The 18,565-nt window shown below is 39.7% G+C and overlaps 1 protein-coding gene across 4 annotated transcripts in view; it reads right to left on the bottom strand.

Moving 5' to 3' along the window:
- Positions 1-18,565, bottom strand: part of UGGT2 (UDP-glucose glycoprotein glucosyltransferase 2) — a 77,467-nt gene that overhangs the window by 47,819 nt on the left and 11,083 nt on the right. For all 4 annotated transcript variants that reach the window (XR_014167681.1, XM_081908132.1, XM_081908130.1 and 1 more), the window contains 6 exons: positions 18,176-18,350; positions 16,585-16,681; positions 16,048-16,120; positions 12,847-12,947; positions 6,452-6,551; positions 4,473-4,533 (listed from right to left, as the gene is read on the bottom strand). Coding sequence is in view for 3 of the 4 variants with exons in the window: in XM_081908132.1 (XP_081764258.1) it covers positions 4,473-4,533; positions 6,452-6,551; positions 12,847-12,947; positions 16,048-16,120; positions 16,585-16,681; positions 18,176-18,350 (607 nt within the window). In the remaining variant the exon portion in view is untranslated. The remainder of the gene's footprint in view (positions 1-4,472; positions 4,534-6,451; positions 6,552-12,846; positions 12,948-16,047; positions 16,121-16,584; positions 16,682-18,175; positions 18,351-18,565) is intronic.

Here is an 18,565-nt window from a genome sequence, read left to right as displayed (position 1 = left end):
AATAAGATCAGGGACAATCTCTCTCTCTGTCTCTATATACATACAAACAGGGCTGGTCTAATGGAAACATTTTTTCACTGGACCTGATACAATGGCTGTACACTTATAACATGGAGCATACGACGTTTGTTTTTAGACAGCTAGCCTGAGCAAAAACAAAAGGAAGGCTTCCTTAGGTGAGTCTGTAACTTGAAATGTTATTTAGGCTTCAACAACTACATGCTTCCGTAACATAGCTACTTATCCTTGAAAGCTATTCTGACTGCATCTAATCACCATATACTTTTCAGTCCTTAATAGGCTTTAGCCTCTTTCCCATATTGCATTTTCTATTCAACTTACATTATCTTAGAGGAGCATCTTTCAGTTCTGCACAGCTTGAAATCATGCCTCTCCTGCTGCTAGACGAATATCCTGTAGCTCAAAAATGTGCATGACAATTTATTCTGCTCTACTACTGATGTCTGAATAGCTGCCAGATTTATAGACAGACAAAAAAGACAAAGAGATTGCTTTCTCGCCACTGCATTTGTGCGCACCCAAAGCATTTTTTCATGCGGTCCTTAGAGATAATAACCTTATGTATGCAGCCAGGTTAAATTTGCACAGATTAACCCCAAATTTCATTATCTATATTCAAAGAACAAACCCACGAGGTCACGGTTTCGCCAAAAACCTGATGTCATCCGATACACTCAGAAGTGCTGTCAAACACTAGCTAAAGGCCCCCTGCAATGTTTGGCGGTGAAAACCCCACATTTCAAGGTGCTCCACAAAAAGCCCTTGCAGCCTCACTCGCAGGGTCACAATTTTCCCGAAAACCCAATGTCATCTGATTCACTCGAAAATGGTGCCAGACACCTGCAAATTGGCCCCTGCAATGTTTGATAGTGCAAACTGCATGTTTCACGGTAGGCCATAAAATGAGCTCTTGGCGCCCTGACCTGCAGGGGTCACGGTTTCGCCAAAATGTTGTCTGATTCATGAAATTTTGTTTTATTACTTCTCTTCAAAATTATGTTTGAATTCTCTGATGTACAGAGAACCAACTTACACACACACACACACACACACACACACACACACACACACCATTAGCAATTGTGTAAACAATTTCTGCAAGCATATTAGACTCCTGTCTACTCAAACATTAATTTGAATGTGACACTTGAGATAGAAAGACTCAAAAGTTCTTCTGTTAGGTAACAGGATTTTCCAAAAGAGAGCAACTGGCATCAAAATGTATTCAGGTCTATTTTAAGAGCTATTTAACTACCAGTACTTGATACCATTTTACACTGCGTTTGTGCAGCTGCTGCAGTCTAATAAAAATGAGTAATCTGCAGTAAGGCAAAAAAAAAGAGAAAGAGAGAGAAAAAAAAGAGGAAAGAGGAAAACTTAAATAGGAATTCACTAAAAGATGCTTATTAAAAGATCAAATGGCTCAAATAAAAAAAATAGCTCCAGGGCTTTAAAAGAAGTATTTGTTTTAGATCAGCCACGTAAAAGTGTCAGGAAAGCATGAAAAACACTGTGCTATTTAATAGTGATTTTCATGGGCATGAAGTTCAGTACTGCTTTGAAGCATCTACAAAATGAAATTTATAGCCTGGTGCTAAGCATCAGAAAATAATAAGCCCCACTGAATTCAATGGGACTTACTTTTTCTAACCAAGCTTAGAACTGAAGTCTGGATCAAATATTTCCCTTCTATGAGTGGATTTTGCCTAGTTTTGGTATTTCTGAAAGACTATTCTGAAAACCAGAAATGTCAGCAGTGTAGAAGAGAAACATCTTAGCACAACCCATTACGAAGCAGTCTCAGTGGAGTGATCAGAAATCCCGAATAAAAAATAAATAGTTGCCAGCAGAACATAGAGCAGTAGCTATGTTAGTTTCTTCCAGAAAACACAAAGAGTTTTGTTGCGGTACCTTCTAGGTTAACAGATTTATTAGGGCATAATGAATCGATGAAGTGGGTTCTAACTCATGAATTTTTTCACCACGATAAATCTATTAGCCGATAAGGTGTCAAAGCCTCCTTGAGAGCTTTCAGACGTAAAAGCTAAATGCTGAGAAGAAACAGGCAGGTATCTCGGGCTTGTATTGTCCCTTCTTCCCTTTGCAGATGACAATCTTTCAGTCAGAGTTTAACAAAATTCGTTCAGATCTGGAAATCTATGGCTTCCCACTAACCCCAGACTGGAATTTTCTAATGTTGGGTACATCTTTACTTGCACAAGATGCAGGGAGAGCTTCTAAGCTTGGGCAGCTTTAAAAGAAGATTAGACACATTCATGGAAGTTAAGGTTACCAAATGTGATAACTATTCTACTGGGAGAACAGAATGCTGGAGCTCTGGGCCTTTCGCCAACAATAAGAGGTCTTACCAAGATTTATTCAATAATTCACAGAGAACGATGAAGGAATGCAGCTGTCCCTAAATTGGAATTGCTCCAACTGAGCTCCTCCCCCCTCCCTTCCTAGCAACAGCACTTCCCCTGATGGTGGCCACTGGGGGCTAACTGTCTCTTGAGTCCTTTGCTCTTCCACTTTCAGTGCACGCCAGGTTCTGGGAGAAGGGGGGTCAAAAATGCTCTCCAGTGATAACGTGTCAGCTGGCTGCTCTGTCTCTGTCTCCCCCTTTCTCTTTTCCCAACACCTCCCAACTCTTCTATTCACCTGTCTCTTACCTATGACCTTCCTCAAACCATTGCTGTAATTCAATACAACCTTCCTCTTCTCTGGGAAGTTCAGGACGGAGGGGATGTCTCCACCATTCCTCCTCAGTCCAGTCCCCAACACCCAGCTGGGCTTTTACTTTATTATCAGGATACGGCATGCAAGCCTGAGGCTCATACCTGCACAATCTTGCAGCACGAAACCATAATTTAGCACATAGGGGGGGGAACCTGCGGCCCTCCCAGCTGTTGTTGGACGACTGCAGTTCCCATCAACCCTGACCACTGGCCATATTGGCTGGGGCTGATAGAATCCAACAACAACACATGGATTAATTTTTTGCAAGATATGGAATAGTTTCCACGAGGGAGGTAGGGAGGAAGAAAAGTGCAGACCTAGCAGCAGATTTGGGGTGTTGGATAAAAAGGGTGGGTCTTTCTGACAAGTTTATCAAAATGGATAAGGGACCCTCAAAAAACACTTAGATAATTTTGAGAGCCTGAAGTTGTCTACAAGTTATGCACAGAGAAAGGGGGGGGGTAAGACCTTGGGGTTGGTCCATAACCTAACTCTGCCTGCATCACTGGTACTGCACCCTTGACATCCACAAGTTCCTCAAATAAAGGGTGGTCAAGGAATTTAATAAATAAAAAAAAAATCTTTACACCTCTGTGAGTAGCAAATCAAGCATATTTTATATATCGGTAAATCAGGGAAGAGTGGAAAGAGGTGGCAATGACTGTCTGATTCACTATACATATAAGAAAAGGAATCCTGAATGAAGCAATCTTCACAAACATGGGGCTGTTTGTTTTTTTTTATAAATATTTTATTAGGTTTTTAATAAACAAATTTCCACTTTCAAATACATACTTCCATAGATCCAATGGACTCCCCCCATCTCCCGAGCACTGCATTCCCTGTGTAACCAAAACCTCAGCAATTTGTTAACTTATTTTATACATAACAATATATCTTCCATTTTATCGTGTTATCTGATGTAAACATTTCAGTACAATTGCATTAATTTTTAATTTCCACACAATAAAAATATTTCATTATCTCACTTCTGTCTTATAGTGTCTTATTTATCAATTCAGAAGTTTGCCGATACTGAAGCTATACCTTCCTAGAAAGGAGCATTTTTTAACATTCATACAACTTATAATGCTTTTTCAAATAGTCCTTAAAATTTTCCCAAACTTCCTCCCACAAACATGGGGCTGTTTGGAATGGGACAGTAGCTGAAGATTACTGACTTGATCTAGGATGATAGGGGTGAAGGTGAGGAAGGAGGCTTATATTTTAAAACATACTCTGAAGAACACAGATATCAAATGACCCATGTGTTAAGGGCAAAAGCTCAAAATATAATTCTGCAATACATTAAAATACATTATCGACAGAGCAAATTATACTGCGTGCAGACATTTGGGTACTGAACTGATTTATGTTGAACTCCAGTGGTCAATTAAAGCAGCTTAGTTCAGAGTTAAAACTCAAGCCCTGAAGGTAACATCTGAATATTAATGGTCTAAGTTTCATCGCTCACTGTAGCTGGAAGGGCTGCTCAGCAAATCAGGCCATGCCATGCAATATTTGAGCAGAAGGTGTCATGAGAAGCTAAGGACTGCAACTGATGAGCAAGTCCGCATTTTGAAATTCTGCTGCTTACATTTTTTAAGTTACATTATAATACGTTTATCTCCCAGCCTTGTATAATATATGCATCTCTCGGCACAGTATAAGCAACTGCATCATTTTGTATAATAAAAAGAACAGTAACAAACCTGTTGATTTTCCTTTATTTCTTTCCGCATTTGCAGGTTCACTAACACTTTGGTCAGGGATCTGAAAAAGTCAGAGGTCATGAACTGTTCTATGTTTCGGCATTTCCCCCACCTATTCTGAGGGAATAAAGTACTCCATAGGCAAAGTTTTGCATGCAATGATATCCCCTCAACATATCCCCTCTAACACCCAACCACAATGAAACAATTGGTTTAAACTAACCATTTTGTAGTAACTTCTGAACTGGAAACTACAATTAGCTTGAGCTATGGTTTCTTAAACTAGGCTTTTTCCCCTGTGGCAGGTGAGGGCATGTTCAAACCAGATGTCCACTCTCAACTACTTGCTATCTAGCAAGACCTGTAAACTTTTCTTCTAAAGTAAAATGACTATTAATGATTTTTAGAAAAGACTTTTGATAGACAGTGGTACTTAAGTGGACTTAAGCATCATTTTCAACGGTTGTTATATGCTCAGATACAAATTTTATGCAAGATGTATTCAAACAGGAACAAAGAAAAGTTATTCAAGTTTCTGCCAGACGACAGAAATTACTGCTCGTGTCTAACATCAACCATGCACTCTCATCTCCGCCTTATTCTATCTAAGGGTTGTCACAATAGTTCAAAAACTACAGCCAGCTGTGCCTTCCAATGTCAAATAAGTATGGGATTGTATTGGGGATTCAAGGCATCGCAGACTGTAACAATAGTGTATTGTTTGATAGAACAGTAGGGAAAGAAATTTGGCTTTTGTAGCAGAGGGAGACCCACAGGGTTGTTGTAAGGGTAAACGAGACAAGAACTGTAAAGCGTTTTATCCACGAAAAATGCTGTAAAAAGTTCACTTACAATCATGACAATGTCTGCTAATGAAGGAAATCTCGACATGATACCAGTTGTATAAACACTGGAAAGCTAGCTTCGCTGCTCTTATGAGTAATCTCTTGGTATAGAAAGATGACAAAGAACTGCCTATTATTGTGGCATGAATGATCATGGCTATGTTTCTTAATTTAACAACTTGCACCCAATGGGCCATTTAAGACTTAGCATTTGGATTTAGTTACAGATAGGTAGCCGTGTTGGTCTGCCATAGTCAAAACAAAATAAAAAAATTCCTTCCAGTAGCACCTTAAAGACCAACTAAGTTAGTTCTTGGTATGAGCTTTCATGTGCGTGTATCTGAAGAAGTGTGCATGCACACGAAAGCTCATACCAAGAACTAACTTAGTTGGTCTTTAAGGTGCTACTGGAAGGAATTTTTTTATTTTGTTTTGACATTTGGATTTACATACTGGATCCTTCCATCTGTTGAATTCTATTAACTGTTGTTTAGGCTTGTGAAAAACCACTTTCCTGGTCACATGATAAGAATCAACTTCAAGGCAAGATGTGAGGTAGATCCTGATTTTCTTTATTGACACAGACAACTTACATAGATATATGAGAGCAGTCAGGCTAGCAACTTTTGTGGAGTTTATTGGAAGGCTACTCTAGCATATTGAACTTGGACTGGAGAGACCAGGCTCAAATTCTACTCGGTCAAGAAGCTCAACTCAGATCAGTCACTTTCTACCTCCTAGGGTTGGTGAATGAATAAAATGAGGGAAAGTCACATCTGCTGCCCTAATAACTTTGGAAGAAGGGTGGGATAAAAATGTAAATAAAGTTTCAAAAGAAACTCTCAAAATCCAGACATTCATTAATATACAGTGGTACCTCGGTTTACGAACTTAATCCATTCCAGAAGTCCTTTCTTAAACCAAAACCATTCTTAAACCGAGGTGTGCTTTCCCTAATGAGGCCTTCCGCCACCGGTGCCCTTCCACTGTTCGGCTTCCGTTCTTAGACCGAGGTAAAGCTCTCAAACCAAGACACTATTTCCGGTTTTGCGGACTACGTAAACCAAATTGTTCTTAAACCGGACTGTTCTTAAACCGAGGTACCACTGTAATTGGAAATAACATTAGCCTTACCTGGCCTTGACTGGGAAGTTCTGTGCAATGTCCTTCATGACTTTTAATGCATTATAAGCGGGCACAGAGAGAATTCGAGAGGCTGCTTGCAAACTAATGTCTACAAGAAAACAAAGCATTCACTGAAGAACCTCAAGTATGGATTTAAAACATTTGTTAATAGCAAAACCTGTCTGGCTTTAATTAACTTGAAGGTCAATGCTTATCTAACGATCAGCTACAGTTACGTTGGCAGGCAGAATTTTGGGAGAGAAGGGAAGAGGAAATCCTAGGGTCAACTCCCAATTCCTTGACTATGGTCACATGCCTGGAGCATATATATGTTGACTAGACAGGGGCGTATAAGTAACAACTGTAAATAGAATTATATTCATCATTACCCAGTCAGGTCATTTGCACACACAGTTAGTAAAAGCAACAAGATAAGCAACAAGGCAAATATATAAAAAAATACATTAATCCATCGTAACATATGATTAAAAACTGTACCATTTCAACTATTCTTTGACACATCTTATCATCTGAAATGGTAAGTGACTTCCACTGCCCTAAAGCCAATTTAACAATTGCAGCAGTCCTATTTCTATACACATTTTCCACAAATGCACTCAGAGGCTACTATGATAGTACACAACCATAATTGTTGTTGTTGTTGTCTAGTCATATCCAACTCTTCGTGACGCCATGGACCAGAGCACGCCAGGCACTCCTATCTTCCACTGTCTCCCGCAGTTCGGTCAGACTCATGTTTGTAGCTTCAAGAACACTGTCCAACCATCACGTCCTCTATTGTCCACTTCACCTTGTGCCCTCCATCTTTCCCAACATCAGGGTCTTTTCCAGGGAGTCTTCTCTTCTCATGAGGTGGCCAAAGTATTAGAGCCTCAGCTTCACGATCTGTCCTTCCAGTGAGCACTCAGAGCTGATTTCCTTAAGAATGGAGAGGTTTGATCTTCTTGCAGTCCATGGGACTCTCAAGAGTCTCCTCCAGCACCATAATTCAAAAGCATCAATTATTTGGCGATCAGCCTTCTTTATGGTCCAGCTCTCACTTCCATACATCACTAACACAACCATAATACAAATTATAATTGTCATCATGACCAGAGATAGTAAACAGTCTAAACTATACTACAGACGCAGCTGTAATTAAATAATTTCCTTAGGTGTAAGATGTGGCAGCAGGTTAAGCTTGTTTTGTCTGATGATGTTTCAAAGGCTCTAGTCAGAAAATTATCCAGCTTATGAATGAGCTGCAGGCTTGCACATTCCTTCAGACTTTCATACGCTGCTTCCCTTTCCGACTCCTGTTTAGTGCTGACCCCCAATTTACTTCAGAGCAGCAATGGTTAGCACTTCTTCTTCCAACCTAACCACAGTTTGCCACGATATTTGAACTGGCAAACTACAGAGAGTGCTGTATGCACATGTCAGGTGTGTACTATGGCAACCTTTGGTAACGTGGCGTCCTGAGCGAGCCCAAAACGTGGCACCCCAAAATGGATCTTCTCAATTATGGATCTTCTCAATTTTGTGCCCCCGTGGCTCAGTGCCCTGTGTGGGGCAACTGCCTGCACCGCCCTAACTCAGACGCGGCACATGTCTTGTTTCCAGTTCTCCAAATGGTTTGTAGGAATGTCTGAACTTAGCCACTGAACTATAGGTAATTTTCAGTTATATACACTCCAATAGTTTTACAGTCATTTTAACATTTCGAAATTCGACTTCCATCTTCCTCTTTCTGCGGTTCCTTAAATTTATATTTATCATTTCCTGCATATACTGAATTAACTTATTTTTTTATTTAACTACTTTAATTATTTACTCTTATGAAATTGCAGGTTATTACAATAATCCTGCCAATGTCCTTATCTGTTTACAATTTATTTGTACATATCCAATACACAATTTCCATTCTTTTATAAAAAGTTTGTAGTTTTGGTGTCTTATTTTTCTGGTAAGCTTTGCCATTTCTGCATAATTCATGAATTTCTGTATCCAGTTCTTTCCTCGGGTCTTCTTCTTCTTTCCATTTTGGGGCCAATAACATTATTGATGCTGCAGTCGCATACATAAATTTTACCACTGAACTGCTTTTACTTCTACTCGCATTTCTGATTGTTCATCTGCATGCATCTGTCAGGACTACTTATATGTTTTGTTTTGTTTTGATTTGATCGGAGTGCAGAAAACCCCTAGAATTCAAGCTTTCTGAAAATTTAAACTTTCCAGAACAAGTTTCATGATAGCCTTGAAGCTGTTATGCCAGCTGTTGCTGAAACGCAGCATAGGTGCAACACCAAATTTCCAACAGTTGGGAGAGAAGTTTCAGACTCCCATATAATTTCTTGCCACTCGTCATGATTACTAAAAATCAGAATAAATTAGGCAAAATAGTATTGTATTCAAAAGCAGCAAAAAAGCGACTTCTGGGTCGGCGCCATCGCCGAATGGCGGGCTCCCTCCGAGCTCCGGAGGGAGCCTGCTCGGCAGGGGCTGGGTCCTACCGCACCGGCGATGCGGGGACCCTTAAAAACCACGGCCACGGAGGCCGTGGACATGGAGACTCGGCTGGCACCGTTAGCGCCCTCCCGACTCGTGAAGGAGCCTTTTTAAAGGCTACGGATCGGGTGCCGGGGAGAAGCGTGGTGCTTTGAGTCCTCTGCTATCCCTGCCGAGCGCAGCCGCGAGCCATCCGGCGGAGAGCGCTGACTTCTTCTATTGAAAATTTGGATCTAAAAGAAGAACCCGTGAGTAATTGGAATATGGACTAAAAAGAGGGATAAATTTTTTAAAATTAGGAGCGAACGGGGGAGGTGGAAAAAAGGAAGTCAGCCCCCCCCTAAATTGTAGAAGAGCCAAAACAAAGGACTGGATAACTAAGATCGAGTGGAACCTTATCTTGCCGAACTAGCAACTTCGCGAGGGAAAATTATAAGATTGAGCTGGAGGAGAAAAGTGGAATTCGTATTAAAAAGCAACCCCCCCCCCGGAACCCCCGGAGCGATCCGTGAAAATGCCTGGAGAAGAGTAACGGAGGTTTTGACAGCTGTCAAGAGCTGTCAAAACGGAATAATAAAACTGAGACTTTGTTATGAGGACTCTGCCGGTTACATATGTTATAAATTGGATATAAATTGTTTCAAATAAGGATCTACAAGCTATTTGGACTGGTGGATGTGATCTGGAAGGGAACATTGTTACTGTAATCCATCTAGAGGAGCTGAGGGATATTGCATGTGTTTTCGACGGGAAACTTGAACAGTTGAAGGGAACTTTTAATCTCCTGGGAAACTGCAGAAATGGAACATTATTTTGTCTACAGAGGGCTACACTCTACTGGAAACAATGGATTTATCTGTTGAAAAATGAAAGGAACATGATGTAATGTTTTGCTCTTGAACAACAAGCCTCTGCAGAGACACTAGAAGCTTTTGGAAAAAGAACATTTCTGTGAGGGAACAGGGAAGTAAAAAGGAGGAGAATGACTGACAAGAACAAGGAAACAACAAGAACTGGACAGAACTGGGGTGGGAACATTTGGGATATCCAGATTTGACAAGCTCATGGATATAAAATTGGAGTTTTTACTCCTGGTTATAAAAATCTGGATAGAAGAAATGGGCCCCTTTTTTGATAGACTCCTTCTATGATTGGACACTCGTAATTTAAAAAGACCGGTAAAGAACCAGAGGGATGTGGATTTATTGAAATGTGGGATCTTCAGGAAGATATTAGAAGTGGAGGGATAGGAGGAACGCAACAGGGAAAGAGGGGAGGGAAATTTGGAATCCAAAGGTTGTAAAATTATTGTCTGTTTTTATTTTATTTTTATCTGTATCATATTCGAAAGGGGGGAACTCGTGGAAGGGAATAGATCGACCTTAGGGGATGGAAATTTGGATAAATTAAGTTAATGATGATGAGTGTATTTTGGGAATAAGAATTTGTTGAATTTAATTGCTTTTTTGGAAGATTTGGAATACAAGAGGGGGTGGGGAGGGGAAGTCCTGGTTATTGGAAAAAAGTTTATAAATTGGATTTTATTTGTTTTAATTTGGAAAACCTTAATAAAAATTATTTAAAAAAAAAAACAAAAGCAGCAAAAAAGCAAAGGTGCTCAACTTGCATTATTTATACAGGTTATAGAATTCAGCTTATTTTAGCACAGAATTTAGAACACTGGGAAACAGGAATAATAATAACAGTAATAGCTATATTGCCCAGTTTCAAAAGGTTTCATTAAATTTATATTCCATCTATTTTATTTGAACTCCTAGTGGCTATAACAAACAAATCTAATTCAACTAATAAATCATGAGTAGCACAAGCCTATTCTCCTCTCTGCAATGCGGCGAATGTTGGCCTTTAGTAGAGCTACAATCCTATGCCCACTTACTTGGGTGTAATCCGCACTAAACTCAATAGGACTTACTTCTGAGTAGACATGCATAATGCTATAAGACCCAGGGAAAGCAATGGAACTTAATTTAGTTACAACTAACTAATTCTCATTAACTTGTTTATTAATTTCCAAAAAGGATATCCTATATGTAACATAATAACATACAAGAAACTGTTACCAATAATGCTGAAAGGGGAAAAGGCATCATATCGTGCTACTTTTACAGTATTATGAAAAAAAGCCTAATCTTCCACAAGCTTCATGGTCAATTTCCCTCATCCTCAACATATCATAGATATGACGAAATAGCTTTTAAAGTAGTATTATGGCTTTTATTTTGCAATGATAACACTTCATGGCCTACTCCTGTGCAGCATTAATAGAAACAGTAAAGATAAATTGTACCACAATGATTTCAGCCACACAAGATCCTCCTGCAGGTCATCAGGATAGGAAGATTTAACATCTTTCCCTTCCCTCCGCCTCTCTGAAGAGCTTTATGTGCACTTTGTTCATCTGATGCAGCAGTTTACCAATAAAATCTAAAACTGTTTAGTTAAAAATAGATTCACAGACGAGAACAATAGATGCTTCTTGGTGTTTCATGCTGTCAATGAAGCCAGGACAAATGTTTTGAGTCTGACCGTATATTAATCTCTTGATTTATTTCTGAAAACTTAAGAAAAGCTACAAGGATCCGATCAGAGAACCAAAATGTGTGGCGGTTGCTGAAAGTAGCAGCTGCGTGTCTAGTTCCCCAGCCCCACCAAAGTCGGTTATATGAAGGGAGCCTGAAAAACCCATTGCATGTTGATGCTAGGACATAAATTCTGAAGTACAGAAGTGCTTATTGACAGCCTTCCATAGCCACACTCCACTGAGTTAAAAAATTCAGGCAGCTGTCTTGATCTGCTATGACACATGTACACCTCAAAGATTAGTAGACATGGCATAATACCCAACTTAATGGGATCTGATGCCGATCCTAGAATACTGGGCTGGCAGAAGGTGGTGCGCCGCTTAACCTGGAATCACTTGCCTGATCAGCCATGAGGCATGGTTACCTGGGAGTAAGTGCTACTAAATTCAGCCGAGTTTGTTTCTAACGGCATAGATTCAGCTTGCTAAAACACACTGAGCTTTAACAAAAGTCCAATGAAATGCTACCTTTAGCTTCTGATCAGCCATGCTCACCATTTTACAAAAAGGTGTTGCCATTTAAATTGCCGGCACAAAGCAAGAACCGCAAAGAAAGGAAACAAAAGAGGCCTGCTTCTGTCTATTGCCCACATTCTCCAATTTCCTCTATGGTGATATGTTACAAACAACAGTAAAAATTGAAAGCCTTGCTATCATCTCATTTGCTTGCCAGAGGCAAGAGAACAGAGGCAGGGGTGGCTGGGTGGGTGAGGGGGGCGATTGTATCTGGGGCTCCAGCAGAGGATGTCATTGTTCAAAAAAAAAAAAAAATGCCCCAGAGATTAATTTCTCTACATTTCCTGTTCCACTGCACCACTTAGAACTAGGCATAACATCTAGAATGGTCCCTCAGGTTTTCAGCATGATACTTTCATAACACTAGCAAATTACCATCATCACTGGGAGATCAACACAGCTCACTGAAAATGTATTCCATGAAAATGTAGTTCTGGTAGATACTCCTTCAACAACATAGCGAAAGAAGCATAACGGATATCCAGATTCTGACTACAATGGCTAATCTGGAGCCTGTGTGAGCAAGGGATTCACATTTTATTTTATTTTTTTAGCCCGGATGATAAAAGTTATGTGTGCACAGCAGTTATTTCCCAATGTATACCTCTAGAATTTTTCTCTCAGAAGAGCCCCCCCCCCAAATCCAACAACTCCTTTGTACATACAAGGTTTGTAAACGTTACATTGATGTCAGTATAACTGGTGCAAATACACTGCCATTCATTCTTCCACTGTGTTACACCAAACAACAAACAACTAGTATAAAGGTTATTACCTGACAATTCCCAAACCTTCAAAGGCTCTGTATCATCACTACTTTCAATCAGGTATTTCCTCAGCTCTTGAAGATTGTCTTTGAGGTCAGGATAGTTCTGCCTGGATTTTATGAAACAGAAACCAAGTCAATACTACACAACACTTGTAGGAGCTTACAATTCGGTTGGCATAAAGACCAACGATAAACGTTTGGAAATTGTAGTTTTAATGTTTCTCCTAACCCAGAAGAGAGGAACTTGGTAATGCTACTGTCCCGCACAACCAAAGTTTGAAGACGGGGTTCAAAGCAAAGTTTCAATCGCTGATTACCATTAACCATGGTTAGCAACCATAAGAGCCAACTCCAAATAAATGCCGTACCATATAGGCCAAAGTTGTTGAGCTTTTTGACAAGAACTCCAAATAAATGCAGTCATTAGCTACTTTTGGGGAAAGTCCGATATGAGCTGCCATGTGCCTGGGTTTTCCAGGACATTTTAACCAATTCTCAAAAATACTACCTGAGAAATTATGGGTGTGTGGAAGCCCGTAAAAGAGCCAAATAATGGCACTTTTATAAGCCAACTGACCTTCCAGTTGGCCGCTCCCTTCCATTAGGCATGGGACTTTTAGGCTGCAAATCTCTCTTCCCCTCTCCCAGCCCACAGCTTTACAGTGCAGTAAGCCACCAGCACACTTGCAGCCCTGCCACATATGGTTGCCAAGGTGGAAGGTGGGGGGCAGAAAGGTTCGCTGGGCCAGCCTGGAGCTGGCATAGCATTCATAGGCCTGATGCTGTCACACAATGACTGTGAAACCAGCTCAGGATCCGAAAGATATGGGCCAGCTCAGCCCCTCCTCACCCCTGGAACACCCTGTTTCAGAGCGTTGTGCTGGCTACTTCTGGCAGGCATTCCAGAGGCACTAACACCTGCCCGTCTGGTGGGTGCAAGAGTGCTGCACCAACAGCAGGAGGCTGGTTTAGCTGGGAGAGCTTGGCTGGTCCCTTCACCCAATTCAGCTCACCCTCCCAAGCCTGGTACAAAGGAATGATCTCCCATGTAGTAGTACCTTCCTTTCTATAGATATTAGGCAGAACTGTTGCATAATTCAAGTTATATCATTATAATTATATAGTTATACAATTATTTATCGTAATATTCAAATCAGATTAAGGAACACTGAAAAACAAAACATCGAGTCAGCTGTAAATCAAATTTGCTCCCCTAAATTTTATATACAACAGATAACAGAGCCACTTATATATCAAAATTGATAATTCCAGTCCAATGCAGGGCCTTTATGTTAGCCCGGCTGAACGTTTTCCCCTCAGCTTTTGTCAGGGGCAGATATTCAAACATCCCCAGAAACAATAGACATTGTGGATTTTTTTGGAACGTGCAGGACACAGTAGAACATATTCTTTTCTACTGCCCATTGTACAACCAGCTACGCAAATGCATGCTATCCCCTTTTTTGGGGGTAGTCTTCATGGCACAATGAAAATATCAGATTCTGTTTAATATTAACCCGCAAGTAACTGCAAGGGTGGCTGAGTTTTTATCAGTAGCATCTCTGGTGATCCTCATTATTATATATTTTTACATGGCTATTTATTTGTATATATTTTAAAATTTTGTACATAGATGTTTTACGATGGCCTATATTTGTAACGCCTAATAAAGGTTTGGCGAAGTAAAATATTAGGCACCACCAGTATTAAACACCACCAGTAATGGTCTTTAGACATTTGCTGATATCCTTTTTTTGTTTAAGCAGGCTTTCTCTAATACGTGACTCAGCCATTTATTACTCACTGAGGAAATTTATTTCAACGTCTATATTTGATGTGTTCTATTTTTGCATTTATTTAAAGTATTTTTAATCCACTCTACATCCAAAAAGGCTCCTAGGGCAGTTAACAAACGTCAGTGATAGTTGCATAATAAAATATGAAGACATTTTTAGTTTGTGGTTTATTTTCATTACAGTTTATCTTCATAAAGGATAAATATGAGCTTGGAATTAATAGGCTACACCCACAAAAGCCAATAAATGGTGCCTAATTTTCTATAAACGTATCTATTTTTGTTAATTTTCCTTAGTTCTTAATAAAGGATGTTGATTGAGCCATGGCCACTGGACCCTGCATCTTAACCATCCGTTTCCCCGTATTAGGTATTTTAGGTATCATGTTCAACATTTAGCAAAAATGGCAGCCGTTATCATATAAGGAGCTGATTCTTTACGTTAATGCAAAATGTAAGCCACCCAGAGTGGCTGGGGCAATTTAGTCAGATGGGCGGCATATAAATGATACAACTACTAATAAAAATGAAAATGAGAATGGAAATAGTGTTGTTGTTGCTGTTATGAGTGCAGGTCCTGCTTCCGGAATTGCAGGTTCAAGGTCCCAAGTATTTTATAGGATGTAATGGTCTACATCAGGCATGGCCAACTCCTAAGAGATGCAATCTACTCCCACTATAGCTGGCAGTCATCTGCCCTTTGGATTGACCAAAGCTGTGGAGCTTTTTTGAGGAAGACTTCACCAAAGTTGTTGAGCTTTCTTTCTTTTCTTTTCTTCTTTTTTCCGGGGGGGGGGGGGGAGGCGTGATCGACCAGGATCACGAGATCGACCAGGGACGCCCCATAATCGATCACAATTGCCCGGTTGGACATGCCTCATCTACATGATGTGATGAAGTGTGATAGCTTTTGCTTCCACTCAAAAATATGCTATTGTATGAAACAGGGACATGCTGAGCAAAGGTGCAATTTTGTTCTTCCTCATGTTTGTCACTTTCCTCTCTAGAGGATATTTTATGATATATAAAGCATTTACCAGCACAAAAGGTGTTTCATCCTAACTGAAAATAAAAGAGATGTGCTTATGCAAGTAACCAAGCTTAGTGTAAATTATCTTCAAATTGTCAAACAACATGCCTTTTTAAAGAGATAAAATATATTTATTTGCACAGCAGGAAAATGTCTATGTGCATCCATTCTTCAACAGAAACCTGATCTTAAAACAATTGCAATATGGTCAAAAGAAACATTTTAACATTTCAAGACATTTGTAACTACCAATTTAAATTAACTTCATAAAACAGGTAAAATTTCAAAAGATGATTTTGCAACAGATCTTATTCAAGCACTAAAAACACAAGTTTGTAAAAGCAAGCATGCCAGTATGGAATTATAATTAACATAAACTCACTTTAATGTGTCAAAGAGAAAGCCCTGGACTTCACTTTCCTCATTGGCTCCTTCTGCTGTTACATTATTTGTAGCTAAACAAAACACATGTACAAAATTATGACAATATATTTGCTTTCTAGACCTGATTACAATTACTAGTTTTTTCTATCAAAGAAACTAACTCACTGCCTAAAATGAGAGGAAGAAAGAAATTAAGACAGGTCGTCAAATAGATGAAAAAGGAGGAAGATCAGGTTTGGCATACAGTTAGAAAATAGGAGTTCTCCATTCCATCTACAAAAAAATTACAGATGTACATTTCTATATTGATTCTCAACGCCTGTGGCTACTTTTGCCATATCCCACAAAATGCAATCACAACCAGCGGTGTGTGTCAGGAAAACAAATACTGGGTGAATTACTGACCCAATAAGACATTTTCCATTAACTTCAATGGGGCAATGTAGAAGATTACTGCCTTCAAAATTCTAGACACTGCCAAATATTTTGTGATGATAATGTCTCTAGTAATACCACACACCGGAGAAAAATGTACCTTTGGTCTGAGAGTCATCTACCGCTTTGTATTCTGTACTCTTTACTGCAAGTTCCACACCATATCCAGACAAATACATCTTCTCGGAGCTAGGTTTCTGCTCGAGTACATCATTTCGAAAAGAACAGAAGGGAGGAATGTTAAGTACTGCCATTTCTAAATAAGTTCTAAACTTAGATTTACTTCAGAGTAAATCACATTTAAATCTGTTGAACTCCTGAGTAAACATACACAATATCAGGATTATACTTTACAAATAATTGCCCGTTAAGGCTGCAATCCTATACCCACTACCCTGATAGCAATCCCCATACAATTCAGAGGGACTTACTTCAGAGTATAGCATTGTACTGTGAGTTGTAGCAGACATTAGACAAGAACTATGGATTCTAATCATTCTGTTTCTAAAACTAATAGAGGCCTACATTTTGAAAGAATACCTTCTATTGGCAGAGAGCCTTCTCAGTAGTGACACCCGTCCTGTGGAATGCCCTCCCATCAGATGTCAAAGAAATGAACAACTGACTTTTAAAAGATATCTGAAGGCAACACTTTTTAGGGAAGTTTTTAATGTCTGATGTTTTATTGTGTTTTTAATTTTCTGTTGGGAGACGCCCAGAGTGGCTGGGGAAAACCCAGCCAGATGGGCGGGGTACAAATTATTATTAATATCATTATCATCGTCATCATAAAGTTAGGGTCAGATTTTTTTTAAAACTTCGGACACTACACTCATCCATGCACACTTTCTTGGGGACTGCTCCACAGAGTTTTCATCACCAGCCTAGGTGACTTCAATTAAAAAAACGACTTCACATCAAAGTTAGGCCTTGTGACTTAATGTCAGGATCCAATTAATGCAATATTAACTTGGAGGATGCTTGATGCAGTATATGCATGCGGTTTGCAGTCTGTGCTTGTAGAGGGGAAGAATTCTGACATACTGTAAAGAACATCTAGAGGAAAGAAGGGAGGAAGTGCTTCACTAATAGGGCAAACAGATGCAAAAGAAGACAATTAATAGTTTAATAGTTGTGCAGAAGTGGGAGCTGTAGCAGATGTTTTATAATATGAAAGGCACAGGAACCCTGTCCTCTTTTGCATCTGGCCACCCACAATGGGAACTTAAAAACAATGGGGGTGAAGGAAAAATAATCATTTTCAATAAAACGCCACCCGTTACTTTCCTTACAACATCCTTTTAGAATGTTTTATCATTTTACTGTTGTTAGCCGCTCTGAGCCCAGCTTCGGCTGGGGAGGGTGGGATATAAATAAAAGTTGTTGTTGTTGTTGTTGTTGTTGTTGTTGTTACAAGATATATCAGTTCTCCAGTGGCTGACTGTAGGCTCATCTGAAGCCAGTCCTTCTCCTGTTAATTTCAATGTACTGTGTTATATTTGAAGCCTATAGGAAACCCATAAGTATGACAGAAGGCCAATAGCCCCAGTGTTTCGCTTTTGTGGCTGAAAAGCTTTGAAACTGACAACAAAGTATGCAACAATGGGGTTTCGTGGACATTTGGAAAGATTTAAACAAAATTTAATTCAATTGCAGTTAACTATATTCCTTCTGCACACACACACACTTACCTGGACAAAATGTCGAAGAACGTAAACAATTTCCTCTTTTTGTGCTTGTTCAGACAAAACTTTGTGAAAGGTAGCAAAGTCTTTTGTACCCATTTCGGCATAAAGGATCACTACTGGGCCAGTCTCATTAAGCGTAGGGAATTTATGATCTCCTTTGAACAGATATGGCTTGGGCCTTGGATTAAGAACAAATAACTTGTCAGCTCAAAAGGAATAACTTAACTGGAGTGTGCCAGAACGGGAAAGACTTCCCTGTCTGGTTACTGAACAATTGACCAAAGTATGTAACACAATCCAATACATCTTTACTCAGAAGTAAAACCCACTTTGTCCAATGGGGCTTCCTCTCAGATAAGGAAGTACCATATAAGACAGGCATCTCCAAACTCA

The sequence above is a fragment of the Podarcis melisellensis genome (genome assembly GCF_964234715.1).
Source record: "Podarcis melisellensis genome assembly, chromosome: 4".
In the NCBI taxonomy this organism is placed as follows: domain Eukaryota; kingdom Metazoa; phylum Chordata; class Lepidosauria; order Squamata; family Lacertidae; genus Podarcis; species Podarcis melisellensis.
Note: the sequence above shows the minus strand (reverse complement) of the source record. Positions and strands in the feature narration are given on the sequence as shown.